Source organism: Schistocerca piceifrons, chromosome 9 (assembly GCF_021461385.2).
Source record: "Schistocerca piceifrons isolate TAMUIC-IGC-003096 chromosome 9, iqSchPice1.1, whole genome shotgun sequence".
NCBI classification, from domain to species: domain Eukaryota; kingdom Metazoa; phylum Arthropoda; class Insecta; order Orthoptera; family Acrididae; genus Schistocerca; species Schistocerca piceifrons.
This window is the reverse complement of record NC_060146.1, coordinates 204,820,176-204,845,987: the sequence shown is the minus strand read 5'-3', so window position 1 is coordinate 204,845,987 and position 25,812 is coordinate 204,820,176. Positions and strand designations below refer to the sequence as shown.

General features: G+C 44.3%; 1 protein-coding gene and 1 non-coding gene across 2 annotated transcripts in view; one reads left to right on the top strand and one right to left on the bottom strand.

Annotated features, from left to right (window-relative positions):
- LOC124717377 (protein PALS1-like) overlaps positions 1–25,812 on the top strand; it is a 550,527-nt gene that overhangs the window by 45,624 nt on the left and 479,091 nt on the right. Inside the window, exon 2 of the mRNA XM_047244219.1 lies at positions 12,633–13,089. Within this exon, the coding sequence (XP_047100175.1) occupies positions 13,067–13,089 (23 nt within the window). The 5' untranslated portion in view covers positions 12,633–13,066. The remainder of the gene's footprint in view (positions 1–12,632; positions 13,090–25,812) is intronic.
- Trnas-cga lies at positions 794–868 on the bottom strand. Its single transcript has one exon. It is a non-coding gene; the product is annotated as a tRNA-Ser (tRNA).

The window sequence follows — 25,812 nt, the reverse complement described above, 5'->3', positions numbered from 1 at the left end:
CGATTCCCGGCGGGGTCAGGCATTTTCTCTGCCTCGTGATGGCTGGGTGTTGTGTGATGTCCTTAGGTTAGTTAGGTTTAAGTAGTTGTAAGTTCTAGGGGACTGATGACCATAGATGTTAAGTCCCATAGTGCTCAGAACCAACCACTTTACACATCAAAAATATCTTATGTAAACAAAATTTACCTACCTGTTTTGTTTATATAAGGTATTTTCGATGTGTGAAGGGTACAAATGTTCAAAATGTTCAAATGTGTGTGAAATCTTATGGGACTTAACTGTTAAGGTCATCAGTCCCTAAGCTTACTCACTACTTAAGCTAAATTATCCTAAGGACAAACACACACACGCCCATGCCCGAGGGAGGACTCGAACCAGCCGCACAGTCCATGAGTGCAGCGCCTGAGACCGCTCGGGTAATCTCGCGCGGCGTGTAGGGTACAAGAAAATTGTGTGTGATGTTTAGTGTGTGCAAGGCTCTACACAAATGGACCATTAGAAAACTGAAAAGTCAACGAAATGAAGCAGACTCACACACAACAGACTGACAACAGCAAAAGAAATGGCATAATACATACAAAAAACGCACTTGAAAATGGGAATTATTTCTCGAAACGCATCGTGCGAAGAGTAAAATAAAGAAAAATCGTGACTGGTACCAGAAGATTTATTTATTTATAAACAAACCTATGGTTTCTATTTATTTTAGACCGTCTTCAGACCTCACACCATGATGGTGGATGGTGGCTGTGAACTGTGAAATTAGTGAAACTTCCTGGCAGATTAAAACTGTGTGCCCGACCGAGACTCGAACTCGGGACCTTTGCCTTTCGCGGGCAAGTGCTCTACCAACTGAGCTACCGAAGCACGACTCACGCCCGGTCCTCACAGCTTTACTTCTGCCAGTACCTCGTCTCCTACCTTCCAAACTCCTGCGAAACTTGCAGAACTAGCACTCCTGAAAGAAAGGATATTGCGGAGACATGGCTTAGCCACAGCCTGGGGGATGTTTCCAGAATGAGATTTTCACTCTGCAGCGGAGTGTGCGCTGATATGAAACTTCCTGGCAGTCTCGGTCGGGCACACAGTTTTAATCTGCCAGGAAGTTTCATATCAGCACACACTCCGCTGCAGAGTGAAAATCTCATTCTGTTAAATTAGTGTTCGTGGAGTCATAGCGCCTGCTACGATCACAGCCACCGTCTACCATCACGGTGTGAGGTCTGAAGATGTTCTGAAACAGACTGAAGCCGCTAACTTCGTAAAAAAGGAAGTTTCTATCGGTTGTGATTGTTCATGTTCATTTTTAAGTATCGTTCAGAACAGTGCGGTCAACTTTGGCGTTAATGGGCTATGGGAGCAGACGAACGACGCGAGTGCCTTTGATAATAGCAGGACAAGGCCTGCAGAGACAGTCCTGGGCTCGTGTCCCTAGACGACTGGAAAACCGTAGCCTGGTCAGAAGAGTCCCTGTTTCAGTTGGTAAGAGCTGACGGTAGGGCTCGAGTGTGGCGCACACCCCACGGAGCTGTGGGCGCAAGTTGTCAAGAAGGCACTGTGGAAGCCGGTGGTGGCTCCGTAATGGTGTGGGCTGTGTCCACATGGGATTGTCCTCTGGTCCAACTGTACCGATCATTGGCTGGAGACGATGATGTTCGGCTGCTTTCGGACCATTTGCAGCCACTCGTGGACTTCATTTTCCCAAATAACGAAACAGTTTTCATGAATGACAGTAGGCGATGTCAATTATTGTTGGCGATTGTTTTGGAGAGCGTTCCAGACAATTCGAGCGAATGATTTGGCCACCCAGATCGCTCGACATCTATCCCATCCCAACATTTGTGGGACATAATCGAGAGTGTAGTTCGTACACAACATCCTGCACCGGCATCACTTTCGCAATTATGGACGGCTGTAGAGGCAGCGTGGCTTTTATTTCAGCAGGAGACCTCGAACGACTTGCTGAGTCGATACCACGTCGAGTTTCTGCACCACGCCGAGCGAAAGGAAGTCCGACACGGTATTAGGAGATATCCAACGACTTTTGTCGCCTCAGTTTATAACGTTCTATCTGGATTTCCCTTCACACTGCACACAGCCAGTGAGACGGGGTTTCGGGAGGTTCTGTCTTCGAATACCCGTCAGGGAAATTTTGTAGCGATGGCACTATTCACGAAGTAGCCACGTTGCTCTTATTCTGCTCATCACTCTTTCTATGATTTTGATCTGATGTTCAATAAGAGTCCAACATCCGCATGTTGTTCCGTCTATACAGTCTGAGCTGCGTTAAGCTTTAGAACAGGGGTGTCCAACCAGCTGCTCGCAGGTCGCATGCGGCCCAAAACAAGTGTCAGTGAGGCCCAGAAAGTGTGCAGCTATTACACAATCGTGAAAGAACATAAAATTCCATTTATGTAAAGTTATGATAAATTGAACATTTTAAGTTTTGGTAATTGCTGGTGTAGAGCATATTATGTGCCGCCGCAAAATATTGCTCTTCTGTTGTGGTCCAGATGAGCTAAAAGACTGTATACCCCTGATTTAGAATCAGCTTACTGTGTGATTTGATTACGCTGCTCAAATTGCTTACTTACTTACTTACTTCAGTTAATCACAAGCACAAGAAAAGTCCTTGAAGCAAAGAGCAAACACAGGAGTAATCAGAAAAAGACTGCGGAAAAAAAGGCGCAGGCTCGGTGGTGTAAGATGTTCAAACAGACCATCCAGAGGCAGCGTTGAATTTAAAAAGTTGTAACACAGAACTATTACAAAATTAATTAAAATCGGAAAGTCATGACATTAAATTTTTACGTCACTCCATTCAACAAATGGTTCTTGTTGAAGAAGCAACCAGCTACAGGCCCTCTCTGAATGCCAACATCGGTCCCCCTGAAATCAGCTTTACACAACATTTTGCATTAGTATGTACAGGAATTTGTGAAACACATACAAAGTAAAAATAAATTACAACACGTTAAATATTTCAATAAACCACTGAGTTAAAATTAAAAAAAACCTTTAACAGATAACCCATTCGAGCTCGGGACTACATGTGACTTTTACCAACAAATTGGTAAATAATTTCAATTTGATTGGAATTCGTATTGCGCAGCGATCGTTGAATATAGAAAATGGAGGAAAGTACAACGAAAAAGTTGCAAATTTTACTTTTTTTATTCACTCATTGACTAGTTTCTGGCCGAGAACCATTTTCAAATCTTTTGCTGAGCCACCGCTTTTCCAGCACCCCTATAAGTTTGTAAGTGGCCGAAATACGTCGTTTTATTTCAGCAGATCTAAATTTCAGCCATTAAATGGCCATATTCAGTGCTAAGAGTTACAAAATAGGAGAATGAGAAATACGTAAACGGAAACTAGTCAACAACGTATCTTAACTGCAAACATCAGCACCACACAGTTACATACTGTATAACAACAGGTGACATTAGTTTAGTTGCGAAGTAAACAGTATTGGTTGATGTTGGACTCTAACATGAATGGAAGCCGTTGCTAAGGTTGTTGAACAAGAAGAAAATGTATCTCCAGAGACATGCGGTGCCCTATATATTTTATTGCCCGTAACTCATACATTCCTTTATTTGACTTATTTGTTCATGTTTTACACACCACTTTTTAGCTGCCTGCCTTTCGTCGTTTTACTGCTGTTTTATTACACACGTTTGTACTGTTACCCGAGAGATAGCCCTACTGTATTCTTGCGACCTATGTGATTCTAGTATATGGCCAGAGACGCCACACCATCGTTTATTGTACTTTTTTCATTCCTTTATATTTTAATTATTTTGGTACATTATTTTAATATTGTACATTTCGTTGTTACATGGAATTTTAGAAGGATCTTCTTCTATTGATTTGTAATGTAGCAATACTTTCTGTTACCGATTAGGTTGTATTTATGGCTTCACACATGTAATTTGTTTTCTTTGGTCAACCATTACTTTTGGTTTTATTTTTTTAATTGAAAATTATATAGCTTCTCTGTTATTTACTTGTTCGCTAATGTCACAACCGATTGCACCACAGGTCTCCAAGTTACATTTCCTTCCTGTTCAATCATGTAAGAAACGGCTTCCGTTCGTATTGGACTCGTGTATGCTCTGAAAAAAAACCAATATTGTTTGTTTCGTGACACTGGAGTAATGTCACCTGTTGTTATATCGTATTTGACTATGTGGTACTTATGTTGCCTTGACGATACGTTGTTGTCTATATTCTGTTTCTTTCCCATGCTCCTTTTTTGTAATTTGTAGGACTGCACATGACTGCGTAATAGCTGAAGATCTGCTGTAATAAAACGACGGATTTCACGATCCACTTTTGCTCTTTCCTCCACTGGATCAATAATTAAAATCACTTATACTTGAAAAAACACACAGATTTCTCGAACGTACAGAGTTTAGCACGAGCTTACAAAATATATGTAAGACAAATGAAGCTTTAAAAACCAAGTCGGCGAGTAAAATTAACGACTCGGATCTAAAATTTTAAAAATCTGAACTAACTGTTAACCACTCTGTTCTCAAACAGTTTACAAGCAGGCACAGTTCTGAATTAAATGAGCCAGAATATGCTTTAAATTAACAGCAGACAAATAAAGCTGCTATTTTACGACTACAGAAGGAAGAAAAACATTTTTCAAAACCAGCAGCACTGCACATCCAACACAATAGGTCGCTCCACACCGCTGCCCGGAAGCTAACAACTCAGTAAAATTAAAGCGTAACACTGCCCAGTTATTTCACAACGAGGGCAAGAAAGTACAGGGTGTATCAAAAAGTATCGTCCTATTTGGTACGTCTACATTTCTGAAACTAACAAACATATACAAGGAGTTTTGTTTTTTGGTGAACGGGAAACTCAAAAAGTTATTGTTAATGCCTTCTCATAGGTGTTCAATATGCCCGTTTTGAGATTCACGATATATGCAGCGAGCATGTCTTGAATTACAGCCTCCACTGTTGCTGTTATGCGACATCTCAGGTCATTCATTGTTGTTGGTAACGGAGGCACATAAATAGGCTCTTTTATGAACCCCCACAAGAAATAATCAGATACAGTAAGGCTGAATCATTTGGTCCAGTGCGACAGATCCATCGTTCAGTAATCCTTTGATTTAAACCGCGCGACCGCTGCAGTCGCAGGTTCGAATCCTCCCTCGAGCATGGACGTGTGTGATGTCCTTAGGTTAGTTAGGTTTAAGTAGTTGTAAGTTCTAGGGGACTAATGACCTCAGATGTTAAGTCCCACAGTGCTCAGAACCATTTGAACCATTTTGAATCTCTGATATTGTACAGCTTCATGTGTATGTTCCGTACCCCACGTTCTCACATTATGACGGTTCACCTTTCCATTTAAATGGAGTGTTATCTCCTCACTAAACACTACGTGTGGAAGAAACTGTCACTCTCCATCTTGCCAAGAACGAAATACAGAAATACACGTCGTTGTTTGACACCTTTACGAAGAGCTTGCAGTAGCGGAATTTTGTTTTGTTTCTGTGTAAACGTCGACGCAACACGCGTCAGACGGACTTCGGGGGCGTGCTGAGCTGTCGAGCTGCACGGCGAACGGATTTCTGCGGACCCCTCGTGAAACTGTGGCGGTTGCGTTCGACGTCTGTGTCAGACACTCGGGGACTGGAAACATCCCCCAGGAGTGCTAGTTCTGAAAGTTGTGCAGGAGAGCTTCCGTGAAGCTTGGAAGGTAGGAGACGAGATACTGGCAGAACTGAAGCTGTGAGGCCGGGGCGTGAGTCGTGCTTGGGTAGCTCAGATGGTATAGCACTTGCCCGCGAAAGGCAAAGGTCCCGAGTTAGAGTCCCAGTCGTGCACACAGTTTTAATCTGCCAGGAAGTTTCATCTCTGTGTCCTGATGGCTCAGTGGTCAGAGCATCTGCCTAGTAAGCTGGAGACTCGGGTTCGAATCCCGTTACGGCACAAATTTTCAGCTTTGCCCATTAATTTCAGTCAATGTCCGCTAGCAGCCAATGTTTGTAACTCCTTTGTGTCCTTTTCAGTTTTATTAGGATCTACTTTGTTTATACTCAAAAATGGCCGCACAAGCCCAAATTGTGTGTGTGTGTGTGTGTGTGTGTGACTTGACAAGGAAGAGAGCCTAAAACAGTTTAAATTAACAGCCTTGGTGGAAAGACATCGCCTTCGTTTGAAAAAATTACGGCCTTGATGCGCAGCAGTAACAATATGTTAAAACTATATAGCTGGACCGGGTTTCGAACCCACACCATTGTCTGTCGTGGGCGGTTGTGGCCCCAGGGAACGCTTCGCGGACGCAGTCAGAGCTCCATCTCGGGCTGCCTTCCCTCTTTCGTTCGCGACAACGATGGCGAGGCAGTAGGTGAGATAAAAGCCGCCCTCTGCATGTCCGTTCCCTGGCGGCTGCAGCGTTTGGAAGACGAGGCGGCTGTCGATCCCTCAGGCGTGCTTTGGCCGCTGGATTCACAGCTGGAAGTCATCAGAAGTCCTGGTCGTGGGTTCCAGTCCCGACACGGCCCACATTTTTGATTCGTTGCGTACATTTAATACGCCAGAGCTCCTAGAGTAAATGACAATGCAAGTGACATCTGCAGTCACAGAAATTGTGCGCCGAATAACGGTCACTGCTGTGCAAAGGATGAGATCGATGAGGACGACTTGGACGAAGTACAGCGCGGCATCGAACGATTTTGGGTTGGGTTGGGTTGTTTGGGGGGAAGAGACCAAACAGCGAGGTCATCGGTCTCATCAGGTTAGGGGAGGACGGGAAAGTAAGTCGGCCGTGCCCTTTCAAAGGAACCATCCAGACATTTCCCTGTAGCGATTTAGGGAAATAACGGAAACCCTAAATCAGGATGGCCGGACGCGGGATTGAACCGTCGTCCTCCCGAATGCGAGTCCACATGTGCTAACCACTGCGCCACCTCGCTCGGTGAACGGTTTTAGTGAGTGGGTTCAGAAGTGCTGAACCAACGAGGTAATAAATGTGCCCTGACAAACGGGAACCTGCCCCAGACTCCGGCAGCCTCCAGCTTACTGATCAAAGTCGCCTGCATTTTTTTTATTATTATTTGATTTTTACATAAGCGGCTCAGGCTGTTTACCGTCCTTTGTAGCCTTTAGTGACTTTGAATTTTTTCCACAGGAGATAATTTTTTGTCGTCTACAAACAAAACTTCTTTACTCTTGAAAACGAAACTTAAAAGGGAAATGTTTACCTTTTTCAAACTGAAATATTCGTTTCGAGTTGATTTTTGTCCTCTTGAAAAATTAAACTACTTTACTCTCGAGTAGTGAAAATTCTTCAAACGTTGTTGTTGTTGTGGTCTTCAGTCCTGAGACTGGTTTGATGCAGCTCTCCATGCTACTCTATCCTGTGCAAGCTTCTTCATCTCCCAGTACCTACTGCAACCTACATCCTTCTGAATCTGCTTAGTGTATTCATCTCTTGGTCTCCCTCTACGATTTTTACCCTCCATGCTGCCCTCCAATGCTAAATTTGTGAGCCCTTGATGCCTCAAAACATGTCCTACCAGCCGATCCCTTCTTCTAGTCAAGTTGTACCACAAACTTCTCTTCTCCCCAATCCTATTCAATACTTCCTCATTAGTTACGTGATCTACCCACCTTATCTTCAGCATTCTTCTGTAGCACCACATTTCGAAAGCTTCTATTCTCTTCTTGTCCAAACTAGTTATCGTCCATGTTTCACTTCCATACATGGCTACACTCCATACAAATACTTTCAGAAACGACTTCCTGACACTAAAATCTATATTCGATGTTAACAAATTTCTCTTCTTCAGAAACGATTTCCTTGCCATTGCCAGTCTACATTTTATATCCTGTCTACTTCGACCATCATCAGTTATTTTACTCCCTAAATAGCAAAACTCATCTACTACTTTAAGTGTCTCATTTCCTAATCTAATTCCCTCAGCATCACCCGATTTAATTTGACTACATTCCATTATCCTCGTTTTGCCTTTGTTGATGTTCATCTTATATCCTCCTTTCAAGACACTGTCCATTCCATTCAACTGCTCTTCCAAGTCCTTTGCTGTCTCTGACAGAATTACATTATCATCGGCGAACCTCAAAGTTTTTACTTCTTCTCCATGAATTTTAATACCTACTCCGAATTTTTCTTTTGTTTCCTTTACTGCTTGCTCAATATACAGATTGAATAACATCGGGGAGAGGCTACAACCCCGTCTCACTCCTTTCCCAACCACTGCTTCCCTTTCATGCCCCTCGACTCTTATAACTGCCATCTGATTTCTGTACAAATTGTTATAAAAGAAAATTTTCTTTCGTTTTCTTCTTCTGTTTCACCCGATTTTCGGACACGATAAATCAGTTTTTTATGCTCTGTGCTTACTGTCAGCCCAGTATTGATTCACGCTTTGTGATCCTGCTTTCCCTTCTTCGGAGATTTAGAGCTTGCATTTTGACTTATAACCGTTCTTTCTTGTCTTTTTTTATGCAGTTTTACCTATGAGCATATTTTCTGTGATTTAGAATTCAAGACCTTCTCCGTTTCCTTAAACCGATTTGCATTCTTTTGTTTTTGTTTGAACTTAAAATTTTTCCTTCTTCAAAATTAAATTTCTTCCTTGTTTAAGATTTAATTTTTTCCTTTTTCACAACTTCAAATTACTCTTTTATTTTTATTTGTAGTTATTTTTTTCATCTCTGCTGACGACCTGTAGATTTTAAACGAGGATTTAAAGAAAGCTTCTCTCAAAGTTGGTACTTTGCCTCTCCTACACATCGGACAGTGTCGGCAGAATTTATTAAATATTTGCTCTTGTTATTGCAACAAACAAAGCACAGAATAAAGCCCTCGAGGGAATATTTTAAACTTATTTCCGTGTAAAAAACCATCTCGACGGTGTCTCTAAGGACACACTGAGTTTTTTTGCTTCTTTCTGAGATGTTAATAAAAAGTTACATTCAAACGAAGACGATGTTCTGTGACTCCTCTACATACAAAGGGTGTCGTGATACTTGGGCCGGGATCTGTGTCACATTTAGCACTGTTGTCTCGTCAGGTATTAAGAAACCATTAGGCTATCCAAATACGCCTCAAGGTCAGACTTAAATTTCCACTGTCACTCACGTTAAGTTGCGACTTAAATACACGCAGTACACCTGCAAGTGTAATGTAAATTGTGAACACTTCTTATACATTGCTGTACTGCGTCGATCAAAATCACCAGATCCCTTGTTGATAAAAAAAAAAGTCATATTTGACACGTTTCGGGCTTAGACCATCCAGAGAACATCAAACAAAATACCTTTTTGCGTACCATAGCCTGACATACACTCCTGGAAATTGAAATAAGAACACCGTGAATTCATTGTCCCAGGAAGGGGAAACTTTATTGACACATTCCTGGGGTCAGATACATCACATGGTCACACTGACAGAACCACAGCCACATAGACACAGGCAACAGAGCATGCACAATGTCGGCACTAGTACAGTGTATATCCACCTTTCGCAGCAATGCAGGCTGCTATTCTCCCATGGAGACGATCGTAGAGATGCTGGATGTAGTCCTGTGGAACGGCTTGCCATGCCATTTCCACCTGGCGCCTCAGTTGGACCAGCGTTCGTGCAGACCGCGTGAAACGACGCTTCATCCAGTCCCAAACATGCTCAATGGGGGACAGATCCGGAGATCTTGCTGGCCAGGGTAGTTGACTTACACCTTCTAGAGCACGTTGGGTGGCACGGGATACATGCGGACGTGCATTGTCCTGTTGGAACAGCAAGTTCCCTTGCCGGTCTAGGAATGGTAGAACGATGGGTTCGATGACGGTTTGGATGTACCGTGCACTATTCAGTGTCCCCTCGACGATCACCAGTGGTGTACGGCCAGTGTAGGAGATCGCTCCCCACACCATGATGCCGGGTGTTGGCCCTGTGTGCCTCGGTCGTATGCAGTCCTGATTGTGGCGGTCACCTGCACGGCGCCAAACACGCATACGACCATCATTGGCACCAAGGCAGAAGCGACTCTCATCGCTGAAGACGACACGTCTCCATTCGTCCCTCCATTCACGCCTGTCTCGACACCACTGGAGGCGGGCTGCACGATGTTGGGGCGTGACCGGAAGACGGCCTAACGGTGTGCGGGACCGTAGCCCAGCTTCATGGAGACGGTTGCGAATGGTCCTCGCCGATACCCCAGGAGCAACAGTGTCCCTAATTTGCTGGGAAGTGGCGGTGCGGTCCCCTACGGCACTGCGTAGGATCCTACGGTCTTGGCGTGCATCCGTGCGTCGTTGCGGTCCGGTCCCAGGTCGATGGGCACGTGCACCGTCCGCCGACCACTGGCGACAACATCGATGTACTGTGGAGACCTCACGCCCCACGTGTTGAGCAATTTGGCGGTACGTCCACCCGGCCTCCCGCATGCCCACTATACGCCCTCGCTCAAAGTCCGTCAACTGCACATACGGTTCACGTCCACGCTGTCGCGGCATGCTACCAGTGTTAAACACTGCGATGGAGCTCCGTATGCCACGGCAAACTGGCTGACACTGACGGCGGCGGTGCACAAATGCTGCGCAGCTAGCGCCATTCGACGGCCAACACCGCGGTTCCTGGTGTGTCCGCTGTGCCGTGCGTGTGATCATTGCTTGTACAGCCCTCTCGCAGTGTCCGGAGCAAGTATGGTGGGTCTGACACACCGGTGTCAATGTGTTCTTTTTTCCATTTCCAGGAGTGTATATCGGTGCTCAACTAAGCCCGAAACGCGGCAAAAATATACAAAAAAAATTAGCAACAAGGAATCTCTTTGTTTTGAAGCAAGGTATAACAGCAGTGTACAAGATGTGCTTACAGACTACTATCTGACGTCCTCCAACAAAATATGTGACAATAGGATATACAGCACCACTCGTGAGAAGGTGAGGCGAGGGGTTTGTTACACGCCGTAAGGGGAGTACCTACGCCAACTGAAATACTGTATCAACTCTTATTACGGCACATATTTCATTGTTCACGACATATTCACTACATCGCAAAGTCATCATTTCTGAGGCCGCTTTGCCGATATTGTTTCATCCTATTAGATCTGTATTGGTTTCGCACTCACGACCTCTGTGCGTTTTATGTCAGTGAACTAAATTCAGTTATTATAATTACATCGTAGCAAGGCAGTGGAGAGAGCCACCTAGTCCTGCGAACACAAAAAATCACGTTGGTTACAAATGCCATTTTGTGGCAGATAGGCTGGATGGTGAAGGAGGTCTGGGTTCGGTTCCTGGTGTAGCACTAACGTTCATCTTCAGGACGTATTCCAAAATTTAATAATCAGCTTCACGAAAATTGGATGTTTAATATGTTCTGACTGAGTAAGGTTTGTGTACCCAGTGGTAGATATTTCATTCCTAAAACGCTTCGCGTGTTATTGAATAAACTTCCAGGCTAGAGCGCTTACATTTACTATCTTTGATCATTAAGACTCTCGGTAATCGTAATCTATGTTTGATGTAGAACCAGCCAAAGTTGTAAGATTCAATTTTTTTTTATTTAATTGATGACTCGTTTCGGGTTACCTGAACCCAGTTTTAAATCATCCTGTGGGATGCAAAGTTAAAATTACAATTTATCCAATAAACTGCTCGAAATCACAGTGCATATTACAGGATACAGCGCGTATCGTACGAGGATATATGAATCAGTCAGGCAAAACAGTATTTTCCGTAACAGCATGCAAACCATGTTAATACTGTACATAAACGTACATCAAAGTCAAGTTTTTCTATGAACATTGCCAGGACGAACGTACAACAGATAGACCACTTCCACCTTACCGACCTCAGGTACAAGGCGCCCTATCAGGTTGCACGGAATTTCTCTTTTTACAATTTCCAATGAAGGACAAAAAAATTGGTACAATAAAAGTACAAGTCAGCTACCACATTTCAATTTTTTTTTAAATTTTCCAGAAACAGCAGGTCGTTTAAAAGCTCTTCAAAATTTTCGAATCGGTAGGACACTTAAATGCAATGAACAGTAAACAGCAGCGCCACATTCGGCGTATACGAACAAAAATCGTATGCTATAGCGACATGAAACAACGTCCGTTGTGAATCATAACACATCATCAGAATAATAAACATTGTAGTGTAACCCTGAAAACACATCACCAGCTTTCGAGTTACTTCATAAGCATGAAACACTGAACCAGAAGCAAACCTAACAGAATATATATCTATAAAGGCCATTTTAATGAAACTTCATAGCTAAAACAGAAATTAAAATGCTAAGTTGTCTCTTCCAATCTATAAAACCGTAGGGCCCTCAATTGCATATGACAACATGAGGTATCTACTTAATCCCCCTCTAAAGTAGGGATTTCAGGTACGTAGAATATATGAAAGGCTAAAGCCAAATAGACAAGCAATGGAAAAACAAGGGGAGGCGTGGTGGAGGAAAGTAGTCAACAATTAAATCAATGAAGTGAATCTCGGAACTACATCGAACTGGTTAACAAAAGTTGCTATCTCGTTATCAACCCAGCATTCTAGAAATCCTTAATTTATGTGATTTTATTTTAGTAGTGTCCTTATGGGACTAATTCTGGTGTTTTATCCTGGCAGGCTTCATTGTTGGTTGTGATTCGTCTCTCGGCTGAGAGAGATAGCTAGCGAATCATCGACGGCTCAAATCGCGGCGGGCGCTTCGAGCGCGCAGTACTCGCGACCTGTTTGCCACAACAAACTAGTTAGAGTCGCCAGCGCACGCAGACACTGCCCCTCCGCCCGGCAGCTAGAGCTGGGGAGCGCTTCGGCTGTGCTGCCTGCGCGCGCGTGTGTGCGTGTCGAGGCGGACACGGACTAGGTGGATGCCGGCGTCGGCGGCCGACTGCGTGTGTCGCAAAGTGCGTGTGTCTGTGGCGGCGCCGTGTGCGTGATGCGTGTGACAGGGACAGGTGCGCGACGCAGCTGCGTGGGTGCGTGACAGCGGCGAGCCCAGCCAGCAGGGGACGGGAGACGCACTACAAGGGGAGCAGCGGCAGTAGCAGACGGCCGCCATGAGGCTCATCAAGAAGTACTGGTGAGTAACCTGCCTAGCACAGCCTCTGAAAGCACTCGGCCAAGTGTCGCCGCTCTGGCAAAACAGCCCTACAACTCGTAATTTTGTCAAAAGTCAGATTCGATCTTACTCGTAATGTTGGAAATGTGACGGCGACTGCATACATTACTTTCAACTTCAATAAACCAAAACACACTATTTACTTTAGCTGTAGTGAACAGACGGGTAAAAGGTTAAGGGCCCTACACACCAACCAACCGACCGACCGACTGACTGACAGACAAACTGCACGAGTTAGGCGATATGTCCAACCAACCGACCAACTTTTCTGGTCGGGCTGTCTGTTGAGTAGGACCACTCGATTCCTCCCCCCCCCCCCCCTCCCCCCCTCCCTTTTACTAGCTTACAAGGGAACCTCCCCATCGCACCCCCCCTCAGAATTAGTTATAAGTTAGCACAGTGGATAGGCCTTGAAAAACTGAACACAGATCAATCGAGAAAACATGAAGAAGTTGTGTGGAACTATGAAACAAATAAGCAAAATATACAAACTGAGTACTCCATGCGGAAGACAGGCAACATCAAGGACAGCGTAAGCTCAGGAGCGCCGTAGTCCCGTGGTCAGCGTAAGCAGCTGCGGAACGAGAGGTCCTTGGTTCAAGTATTCGCTCGCGTGAAAAGTATACGGAAGCGTCCGATCCCGCCCGTCTGCTTTGACCCATGACGTCACAAATGTGGCTGAAACGACCATAAACCAGGATTCCAATATGGCGAATATAAAGTTGGTACGTACACATTATGAGGACGAAAATACATCGAGAAACAAACATACACACTTTCCACAAAAAGCCTAATGACACTAACGCGACAAGCGCGGGAAATGGGGTGTTTTTGGGTGAGGGCAAACTAAATATAAACAAATTTAGACACCAACCCGCATACAAAACCACAGAAAACGACGAAAAAACCGGCATCACAAAACTCCCCAAATACCACTAAACACAATATCGTCTGGAATCGGACACTTCGCTTGACCTATATAGCTCAACAGCAGCTCCCGATTCCATAAATTAGGGTCAAACACTTCCCTTGGACTATATAGCTCAAAAACATCTCCCGATACCAATATCAACATACACAGCCACACATTGGGATCGAACACTTCCCTTGTACAGCGAACAACACTAAATTAACTTTCACACAAAATCGTTAACTCACGTAAACGAATTCCATTACAAAACAGACCCGACACTCAGAGCCCATTACACCACACAAACGAAAACCCTGAACATACCACCAGAGAGCCCAACAAACCACAACACGACAACATCTACAAACACGCCACACACTCACAAGCCAAACTCCGCGCCGTCATGACGTCACACACAACACCCTTACGTCACGGGTCAAAGCCGACGCGTGGGATCGGACGCTTCTGTCAACTCAAGTAAAATACTTTCTTTATTTTCGCAAAGTTATTATCTGTCCGTTCGTTCATTGCCGTCTCTGTTCACTGTAATAAGTTTAGCGTCTGTGTTTTGCGACCGCACCGCAAAACCGTGCGATTAGTAGACGAAAGGACGTGCCTTTCCAATGGGAACCGAAAACATTTGATCGCAAGGTCATAGGTCAACCGATTCCTCCACAGGAAAACACGTCTGATGTATTCTATACGACACTGGTGACGGCATGTGCGTCACATGACAGGAATATGTTGTCGACCCACCTAACTTGTGCACTTGGCGAATGGGTAAAAAATTCTTCTACCTTGTCCGATTTAGGTTTTCTTGTGGATGTCATAATCACTCCCAAAAAAGTGATGAAAACATAAGAGTTTGTCGCATAAACTGCAACAAATGAATGCAACAGTTTCACAGTCGCACAGTTTTCCCTGTTCTCTGTCAAAACACACGTTTTTAATGTTTTCAAATTTTTCCGTTTGTAGACCGTCAAATCCTGCATATGTCCAACTAAGTCTGAACATGTCCTGGAATTTTGGAGAGCGAAGTTGATTATGTGTGAGTGCCTGAACTTTGATAATTGACACACTATCACGTAAACAATACTGCTCTGTGTACCTGTGCAGCTTCGCAAAATCATAGAATCTTGTTACAAAGTATTTCACTTGCCGAAAACCAAACACATCTAAAGGTTGCACAAGAGGTGTACAACCTGGAGGTATGGTAATCACATCTACTCCCATACTAAAATTGTACAATGCCTGATCCTTCTGTCCTGTATAGCTGTCAAGGAGTGAGACAAAATCTTTGTCCGCGTAAGGAGCAATCACACGTCCATTAAAGTCTTTCACTAGTCTTTTTTCCATTTTTCCTGACGCACTGCAATTCACAATGACATTCGGCGTTTGCGCAAGTACCCTATTGACCTGTTGTTGAACTTATGGTCCAAATACACCAAATATTAAACTTTTCACTTGAGGGAAGACTTGAACCGAGGACCTCTCGTTCCGCAGCCGCTCACGGTAACCACTGAACCACGGCGCTCCTGAGCTCAAACGATCCATGATGTTGCCTATCTTGCACATGGACTACTTAGTTTGTATATTTTGCTTATTTTTTTCATAGTTCCACACAACTTCTTCCTGTTTTCAGTTTTTCAAGGCCTATCCACTGTGCCAACTTATAACTAAATCTGAGAGGGGTGCGATGGGGAGGTTCCCTTGTTAGTAGTATGGCGTGTTACGCTCTCCACTTGCTTTGAATTACGTTAGCGGTCGCGCACTTAATCTGGCGCTGACTACCTAAGTAAAGATAGTGTGGCGGCGCGTTGCTATTTACGAGCAACAATTATGATTAAGCTCCACCTGCTTCACAGCATACTATATGCACCGACGTGCGATTAGGGAAACCTGGCCTGCTAAACCGCCTCCCGTTTCCCTCAAGGGCAAGCATAAAATGGAACCAAAACCTTCCAACATCTGGACGGCAACACCCGTCAATCTGCTCAGTCTAATGTAAGAAGCACCTGTCCCATTAGCACCAAGCAGACGCAGAGTTCACTCTTGCGTAATTACAGTGATTCTACAAATAATTGCTTAACAAATATTACCGCATGTTATGCAACAAAAATGACAGTAAACTACGCAGGTACTATATGTTACAGTTAATTAAGTAATAAGCCATAAGCTCGCTGTACTCCTGTTTCCACTCTTCTGTGATATACTGACCATTAGTTATTTGATTAAAGAGGCGCTACATTCTAATTAACATGTATTTGATATGGGTTATTGCCATCACAAAATAATGAGGAAGAAAAATATGCCGTTAAAGTGTTATTACACAGCCTACAAGATATATGTTCCCCCAATCACATTTTTTGTCTCAAAAACACTACTGTTTATACAAGCTATCATCCAGGAAACGTTTGTTAATAATAGTCGACGGATTTTCAGAACTGGAGCTGAATTATCCTACTAGGTCCACTAGATATTTACTGGCAACTGTGATGAAATATTTTGAGCAGTTCGTACGTAATAAGTGACAAGCAATCGGAAAATTCAAGTTTTTGACTGTAAGAAGGTTGTTTTAAGAGTCAATCACAATTCCCCGTCATTTACTTTGTGGTAAACTTCCTTGTTTTCTGCTGTTGACTCTACTACAGTCATGAATGTTCACGTTTTCGATACAGTAGTTGTTTGCTACTCCACATCTAGCCATAGATATTTTAAATCCAGCTGGAAACGTATGTTTAAAGTCAGATAGTTTTTCTCTGTTTTGATTGAACAGGACCGCAACCAATTTAAGTTGCGGAATCCTACGAAACGCGTGAGTTCGTACTGCAGTGCTGTTTAGGTAAAAAAGGTACCCATTCATAATCGTCAGATGACTGACGGAATCTGCTAAACTTAATTATTATGTATTACTTGTAGGCGCTATTCTGTCGCTTATGTGCACTGTTTTTTGAGTTGTGGAGTTGTAACGTTTATGTCTTCAGTAGGTGTGGTGTTTATGACTAACAAAGAACAGTTATATCAAGTGGTTTGCTGACTGCGTACCTCATTGTGTGTCCCTGTATATTTATTTACCTGACCCTTTTTTAAACAATCCGTCTACTAGCAAGAAAGCAATACCAGTAAACCTAAACCAATTAAAACCTATTCTCGATAACGTCAAATTAGAGGTAAGTACATTCAGATCTTACTGCGACCCTGTAAATCTGAATAAGCACAAGTGTCCCTGTGCGAAAATCCATAAAATGTGTGGAATAAATATCGTACCTCTTATTCGAGTCGCCTTGGATGTTAGCGTTGTTCTGTTCTCAACACTACTAAACTAACTACTGTTGCAAAAGCCAGAATACAAGAAGTCAGATTTAAAATTTGTTTAAATTAAACGACTTGGATTTGGGAGGCGGAACATGACTGAGGAGAATCGCTGTATTACCTTACTTGAAAATCGTACTGTATTGTGAAACTGACTTGCAGTTTTTAAGCCATATCATAAAATAAGATTTATGCAAACAAATGATCTTTACAAATAAATACAATAAAAAACGTGGGGTTACATACAAAGGTGGTCTCATTCAAATTCGTTCTATAGCAAAAGGGCATAAACACATGAATATTGATTTTCTTATTGTAGATTGATGTAACAATATGTAGATTCTTCAACAAAATTTCATAATAATATTTACAGCATTTTCTTAATTAATTTTCTTCAAGGAATCCTACAAACGAGTGAGTTCGTATTGCTGCAGCTTTGCGTAAGTAAAAAGGTAGCCATTCATAATCGTCAGATGACTGATGAAATTTGCCAAACTTAAGTAATTATTATTTACTAGTTACAGGCGCTTTTGACTTTTTTTTGGGGGGGGGGGGGGGGGGGGTGGAGTAGGAACGATGGAAACATCGGACGTGCGCCGTACGGAATATTCGTATTTACCTGAAGTATTTATCTTCTAGGCGCTCAGTCCGGAACCGCGCTACTGCTAGGTCGCAGGTTCGAATCCTGCCTCGGGCATGGATGTGTGTGATGTCCTTAGGTTAGTTAGGTTTAAGCAGTTCTAAGTTCTAGGGGACTGATGACCACAGATGTTAAGTCCCATAGTGCTCAGAGCCATTTGTACCATTTATCTTCAGACCAACGACAGAATAACCAGTGAGAAGCTGACATCGTGATTCCGTGATGATGTCACAGACTTCCAAGGATGATGGAGAAGGCTAAGTGGACCAATTTGACGTAAGGGAACCGAAAATTATAAGCGAAAATCGTTATGATACCTCTGATGACTCGACCTCTTCTAATGAACTTCTTTGCTTTCCGTATTTTGGGAGGAGGTAGTATGGACCAAACAAGAAAAATGTGTCGTAAACATGGGCTATAAACTACGTTCCTTAATAACTACGAGCACTTGTTCAATGGAAGAGATGTGTTTCACAGTAGTGATGATGAACAAGAGCTCGTAGTTCTTAAGGTAGGCACTTTAGAGCCCAGTATCAGTGGTCGTTTTGTCTTGTTATGGTCCATAGTACCAGCTCTCTAAGCAAAGATCGAGAAGCAGAAGAGGGCCACTGTCAGAGGTATGAGAAAGATTTTCGTTTATAACTTTCGATTCGGTAGTTTCCGAACCAGAGGTCCCATATCGCAAATTCATACAATTATTTTTCTCCATCATTCCCAAAAATTTGTACCACCATCACGTAATCATGCTGTAGGTATAAATCTGCGTTCATTGTCATAAACTGGGTGACATCCACAGTGGCTGTAGTGGAAAGAGGGGGGGGGGGGGAGGGGTGGGAGTGTGCGTGGGCGTGAGCAATGGTGTAGTAGTCCGTAACAATTTTTTCTAGCCTCCGAAACGGGATGATAGTTTGCTGCGACAGAAATTAAATTGTCGGCAGAAAGATGCAAGCATAGAGCGTTTTGATACGATTAACTGGTATATGACTGGTCTGTGTTTTGTTTGGCATGCGAAGGTGTTGATACTGTTCGTCCACTATTGTGCGGTTCTTTCACAGGCAGAAATTACTCGTGGGGCTGACCTACAATCCGACGTAATGGTAGTTCGGCATTATATATAAGCACCGTAAGGCCAGTCGCGACAAATTCTAGAACCGTCTGCCCATCTGTGCCGTCGCATTACAACTCGATAATTCTTAACAGATTATTATGGCAGCCGGGAGGCACCGTTCGAGTGAAAACGTCAGGGGCTAAATAAGCAGACGCTGCACCACGTTGATCTTGCTAAACCAGTTGTTATTTCGGGTTCTCTCTGTTTTAAAGCGTAGACGCTTTTATTGATACAGCATCAGAAGTGGCAATATCGTAATCATTACAAGTAGATGACTTTTCTCGCTCTTTCAGTGTTCACAGACTGAATGACACTACATGACCGCCTTTCTTAAGCATGACTTATTCAAGACGTTACTGTCAGCGTTCCGTGTTCCTTGTTTCACTTTCTGGTGACAAATGTTTCTCCTCTCACGTTAGCTGATCTAATTTTCTCCACTCGCTTTGGGGACACGGCGTATGGTTTCCGTGCACGGTGGACTACTTGATTTGGAACTTAATGTTATTCACAGCTTACGAAGAGTCTCTGTGGATGTTCACGTTTTGCAATCAATGGTGCGTCCTTAAATTTTCACTTGTACTTTTCTGTTTTGAGGATAGTGCTAATGACAGAATTCTTACGGAAAATATTTTCATAGTGTATGAGACCAATAGACGTGTCGCCTACTCATAATGTTTACAATATAACCACTGGAACGGTCCAGATATGTGACTCGAGTATTTTGAATGAGATTTTGAGTATTCAGGGCGCTTAAGATAGAAAAAAATAATTCTTACAGTTATTGATTTAGTGTATTTAATTTGTAGCGTCAGTGCATGTAAGTATTACGACTACGCCCCCTAAAGCTAGTTAAAGAAATGGCTATAAAACTCAGTGATGTATACTGTTGATATTCCGATCCTCAGCGGCCTCGACCTTGAGTAATCACTTCCGAGGCTGCTCGGGGCTGGTATTCTCCCTGCTGATAATGTAACTGACCCTTGGCAACAACGGAGAATCAGTGTAGTAACTCTGTGACCGACGAGCTACGTCCTGGATAGCACAGAATTATCCTGCTAAATTCACTTGGCTTTACATGTCATTACCATTGAATAATTTTCACTTAAGGTGAGGCGTGATGTTATCAATTTACGGTTACGAGTCCAGGAAAGTCGTTCCACGTGGACATTGCAGCTAATTCCGTCTTACACGTGGCGATTTATCTGTCCTAGTCACCACTGCGGGAAGAAGTGAGAGGCTAATACTCCAGCCTTTCGGTAGCTCTGGATTAATGTGGTCACGTATCAAACTAAGGCTGTATTGGATTATGGTTTTAGTCCTGCTGAAGCCAATATTTTTAGCTGTTCTGTCACAGAGCTACAAGCAACCACATTGAAAGCCAATAAGGACATCTTAAGAAAACTTCTCCATCGAATATCATCTCTCTACTTCCAGTATCTCTTCGTGTAAGGGCGAGAAACTTATGATATTGCACAACTGACAATGTCTCTTTCCGCTTCTACTGGCATAACTTTCGGTTTTGGTGAATACAGTTTTATTTATGAAATTCCACATTCCCATAGTACCTGAGTATGACATAGGACAGCAAGTAAACATATACCGTTTAGAAGCTGAAAGTGAATATCATCTAATTCATGCTGATATAGGCACACTCGTGTTACAGATACATATTCTTTTATTAAAATAGACTTTCGTCATAAGGTTATATTGGGAAGTTGTATCTCATTCGCGTTTGTGGTTCAAATGGCTCTGAGCACTATGGGACTTAATTTCTGAGGTCATCAGTCCCCTAGAACTTAGAACTACTTAAACCTAACTAACCTAAGGACATCATACACATCCATGCCCGGGGCAGGATTCGAACCTGCGACCGTAACAGTCGCGCGGTTCTGGACTGAAGCGCCCAGAATCGCTCGGCCACCGCGGCTGGCTCTTAATTCCCTCAGCATCATCTGATTTAATTCGACTACATTCCATTATCCTCGTTTTGCTTTTCTTGGTGTTCATGTTATATCTTCCTTTCAAAATACTGTGCATTCCGTTCAACTGCTCTTCCAGGTGCTTTGCTGTCTCTGACAGAATTACAATGTCGTCGGCAAACCTCAAAGCTTTAATTTCTCCTCCATGGATTTTAATTCCTACTTCAAATTTTTCTTTTGTGCCCTTTATTGCTTGCTCAGTATACAAATTGAATAACGTAACGATTGCTTGTAAGTCGCAGAATATCGGAACAAATCGAGTGTGTTATGACCACTAATTTGATCGATTTCTCTGCTTTAGAATGGTATACAACATGTCATACCATCTATTAAAAGAGATGGAGAAACACTAAGAAGAAACTGTAGCTGGTCGGCCGTCTCCCAGCGGGCAATGGAAATGAGAGTACGACATCGTGGGCCGGGAGTCCCCCATTCAGGAAGGCAAGTACTTACTGCGTTCGATGCCACATTGGACGACTTGCGCGTCGGAGGTGGGCATGAAATGATGATGAGGACAACACGACACCCAGTCCCTGAGCGGATAGCCGGCCGGAGTGGCCGAGCGGTTCTAGGCGCTACAGTGTGGAACCGCGCGACCGCTGCCGTCGCAGGCTCGAATCCTGCCTCGGGCATGGATGTGTGTGATGTCCTTAGTTTAGTTCGGATTAAGTAGTTCTAGGGGACTGATGACAGAAGTTAAGACCCGTAGTGTTCAGAGCCATTTGAACCATTTTGAACCTGAGCGGAGAAAATCTCCTGCCCCAGCCGGGAATCGAACCCGAGCCCCTTGGCGTGGCATTCCGGCGCGCTGACCATGCAGATAATGGTGGCGGACTACCCGGCAATGAAAGAAAGGACTAGAAACCTGTGACCGACTGTGAGCTGGCTGTGTGACTTCCTGGAAGGAAGGAAGCCAGCCGACCTGTAACCTTTCAGCTGTGAAGTCGACGCAGACAGCCCGCTAGCTGACCGTTCTTTCTAGCCCGGCCCTCTCTCAGCTGGCCCAGCACGTGCAGCTGAACAAGGGCGTGACGTGGGACTGGCTGTCGTGCCCGGACGCCGGCCTGTAGAGCCCTCCGCCTCAGCCTCAATCTGTCCCTCCCTGCGGGAATTATGCAGGACCAGAGCTCGCCGTATCGACGGCTTTCCCGCGCTGGTGACGTAAGCAGGCCAGTCTGGGCCGCCCTACAATGAGGCGCCCACCCCGGCCACAATAACACACTTATCGACCACCCCCTCCACCCCTACCCCACCTGACGCTGCTATTCTCGTTCTCTCCCCCCTCCCCCACCTCCAGACCCTCCCCTTAGTGCCGGCTCTCTTTTGTTAAGAGCCTATTTTCCCCTCTGGCCGCCTTATTCTGCAAAAGCCTCCGCGCAATCTTATTCCTGCGAGTATCCAACAACAAACGTGCCATCTACACAGGAACGAAGCTTCGGATACAATGGACTTCGCAAATTAAGGAACGAGATGGGAGTGCCTAGCAAACCCAAAAAGGTTTGTTCCGAGAGCGTACCATTCCGATACGCACAGCCACCACCATCACCGGCCGCACCATTACAGTTACCAGTCAACTGATGTGCAATGTTTCATCAACAATATACTGCTGACTTTTTTTAATTTATCAATGCTTAATTAGAGAATAATTAGAGAAAGATATTTCCGTGAACGGATTTCCGCTGCACAAAACTCTATGGAAGAAACGATTCGAACGCAAGAGACACACACACACACACACACACACACACACATTCACTCACTCTCACTCGTGTGTGTGTCGGTGTGTGTGTGTGTGTGTGTGTGTGTCTGTGTGTGTGTGTCTGTGTGTGTGTGTTTTCAGTGCCTCCCTGTACCAAAAAAGGAAGACAACCAGGATTTGAGCTGATATGGAATTCCCAGTTGTGCGACTGGATTCGTGATTTCCTGTCAGAAAGGTCACAGTTCGTAGTAATAGACGAGAAGTCATCAAATAAAACAAAAGTCATATCCGGCGTTCCCCAAGGAACTGTCATATGCCCTCTATTGTTTCTGATCTATATTAACGAGAAAGCAGACAATCTGAGTAGCCGTCTTAGATTGTTTCCAGATCATGCTGTCATTTACCGTCTTGTAAAGTCATCAGATGATCAAAACGACTTGCAAAATGATTTAGATGAGATATTTGTATGGTGCTAAAAGTGGCAATTGACCCTGAATAAGGAAAAGTGTGAAGTTATTCACATGAGTACTAAAAGAAATCAGCTAAATTTCGATTACGCGATAGGTCACACAAATCTGAAGACTCTAAATTCAATAAATACTTAGAGATTACAACCACAAATAACCTAAAATGGAACGATCACGTAGATAATATTGTGGGTAGAGCAAACCAAAGACTGCGATTCATTGGCAGAACATTTAGAAGGTGCAACAGGTCTACCAAAGAGACTGCTTACACCACGCTTGTCCGCCCTATTCTGGAGTACTGCTGTGCGGTGTGGGATCCGCATCAGGTGCGACTGACGGATGACATCGAAAAAATACAAAGAAGGGCAGCTCGTTTTGTAATATCGCGAAATAGGGGAGATAGTGTCACAGACATGATACGTGAATTGGAGTGGCAATCATTAAAACAAAGGCGTTTTTCGTTGCGACGGGATCTTCTCATGAAATTTCAATCACCATTTTTCTCCTCCGATTGCGAAAACTTTGTGCTGGCAGCCACCTACATAGGGAGAAATGATAATCACGATGAAATAGAGAAATCAGGGCTCGCACAGAAAAAATTAAGTGCTAGTTTTTCCCGCGTGCCGTTCGAGAGTGGGACGGTAGAGATACAGCTTGAATGTGGTTCATTGAACCCTCTGCCAGGCACTTTATTGTGAGTAGCAGAGTAATCACGTAGATGTACAATACACCATAATATTCTTCATTCTTTTGGCTACGAAGCCATATCTTTCAACACCACACCCATTCAATGAGATGGCCTTAGTCCACTTTACTACGGGGACCTGTACGCCTGCATGGTGCCACTCCATTGGCCGACGTCGGAGGCAACGTCTTGCTGCGTCAATAACATCCCCACAGCACCCACGCACTCCTTCCTGCTGAGAGCATCCTTCATTCAGCTAAACACGTGGAAGTCGGAAGAAGCGAGATCCGCAGGTCCTCTCGGGCGTGCAGACTTGTTGGGTTGGGTTGGTTTGGGTTGGGTTGTGTTAGGGGAAGAGACCAAACAGCGAGTTCATCGGTCTCATCGGATTAGGGGAAGGACGGGGAAGGAAATCGGCCGCGCCCTTTCAAAGCAACCATCCCGGCATTGCCCGGAGCGATTTAGGAAATCGCAGAAAACCTAGATCAGGATGTCCGGAGGCGGGATTGATCCGTCGTCCTCCCCAATGCGAGTCCAGTGTGCTAGACTTGTCTGAGGCCTTGCGTTATGATGGCGAAGCAAAAGTTCGTTTGGATTTTTGTGGCGACGAACACGCTAAAGTCGGTTCTTCATATACCTGAGGGTTCCGCAAGACACTTGACAGTTGATCGTTGCACCATGAGGGAGACCTCCGAACGGAATAGCACCTTCAGTGTCCAGGAAAACCGTCGCCATGACTTTACCGGTGTCGGGTGCGGCTTTGAACACTTTATTCTGAGGAGATGTGGTGTCACGCCACTCCTTGGACTGTCATTTTGTTTCCGGTTCAAAATGATGAACCCACGTCTCAACGCCTGTGACGATGTTTGACAAAAAAAATTGTCATAGTCAGCTTCGTAACCCGGAAGTAGTTCCGTACAGATGATTCCTCACTACCCCTTACGGTCTGTTAGACTAACTCAGAGGCCAGACTCCTTTGAGTACCCCGACCGGTGGACGAATGTGTCAGCTCTACCAATAGAGACGTCCGGCTGACGAGCGAGGTGTTAAAAGTGCGATCCGTAGATCACTTCCAATGAGAGTGCCCGCACGTTCCAGCATTGCAGGAATCACAGCTATCTAGCAGCCGGTCGTTAGAAGCGAGACCGGGAAGGTTTGCATGACCTGCTGTCGGTGCCAGACATCTCGCTCAAAGACTCAACGAGCTTTTGTTCACTGCCAGTTATCCGTAGACATTCTACAAGCGGGTATGAATACCATCGATGCTATAGCTTCCCGCCAAAAGAAACTCGGTGACAGCTCAAATGGTTCAAATGGCTCTGAGCACTAAGGGACTTAACACCTGAGGTCATCAGTCTCCTAGAACTTAGAACTACTTAAACCTAACTAACCTAAGGACATCACACACATCCATGTCCGAGGCAGGATTCGAACCTGCGCCCGTAGCGGTCGCGCGGTTCCAGACTGAAACGCCTAGAACCACTCCGTCACAGCGGACAGCTGCCTGCTTGGAACGCACCTCAGTTACAGACGCCATTTTGAAGGCTGCGTATTGCACCGTCACGTATGGGAACTGAGATGCTGTGCCCCATCGCTCGTGCGCCGACTGTAACACCGCATTGAAGCTCACTTAAATCTTGATAAACTGCCATCGTAGCAGCAGTAACCGATCTAACAACTGTGCCAGACACTTGTCTTATGTAGGCTATGCTGACCGCAGCGCAATATTCTGCCTGTTTACGTATCTCTGTATTTGAATACGCATGCCTATATCAGTTTCTTTGGCGGCTCAGTATATGACAAAAAGGAAAAATGTGTAGTAGACATGGATTCTAAAATGCGTACCTTAAGAGTTATGAACGCTTTTTCAACAGAAAAGACGTT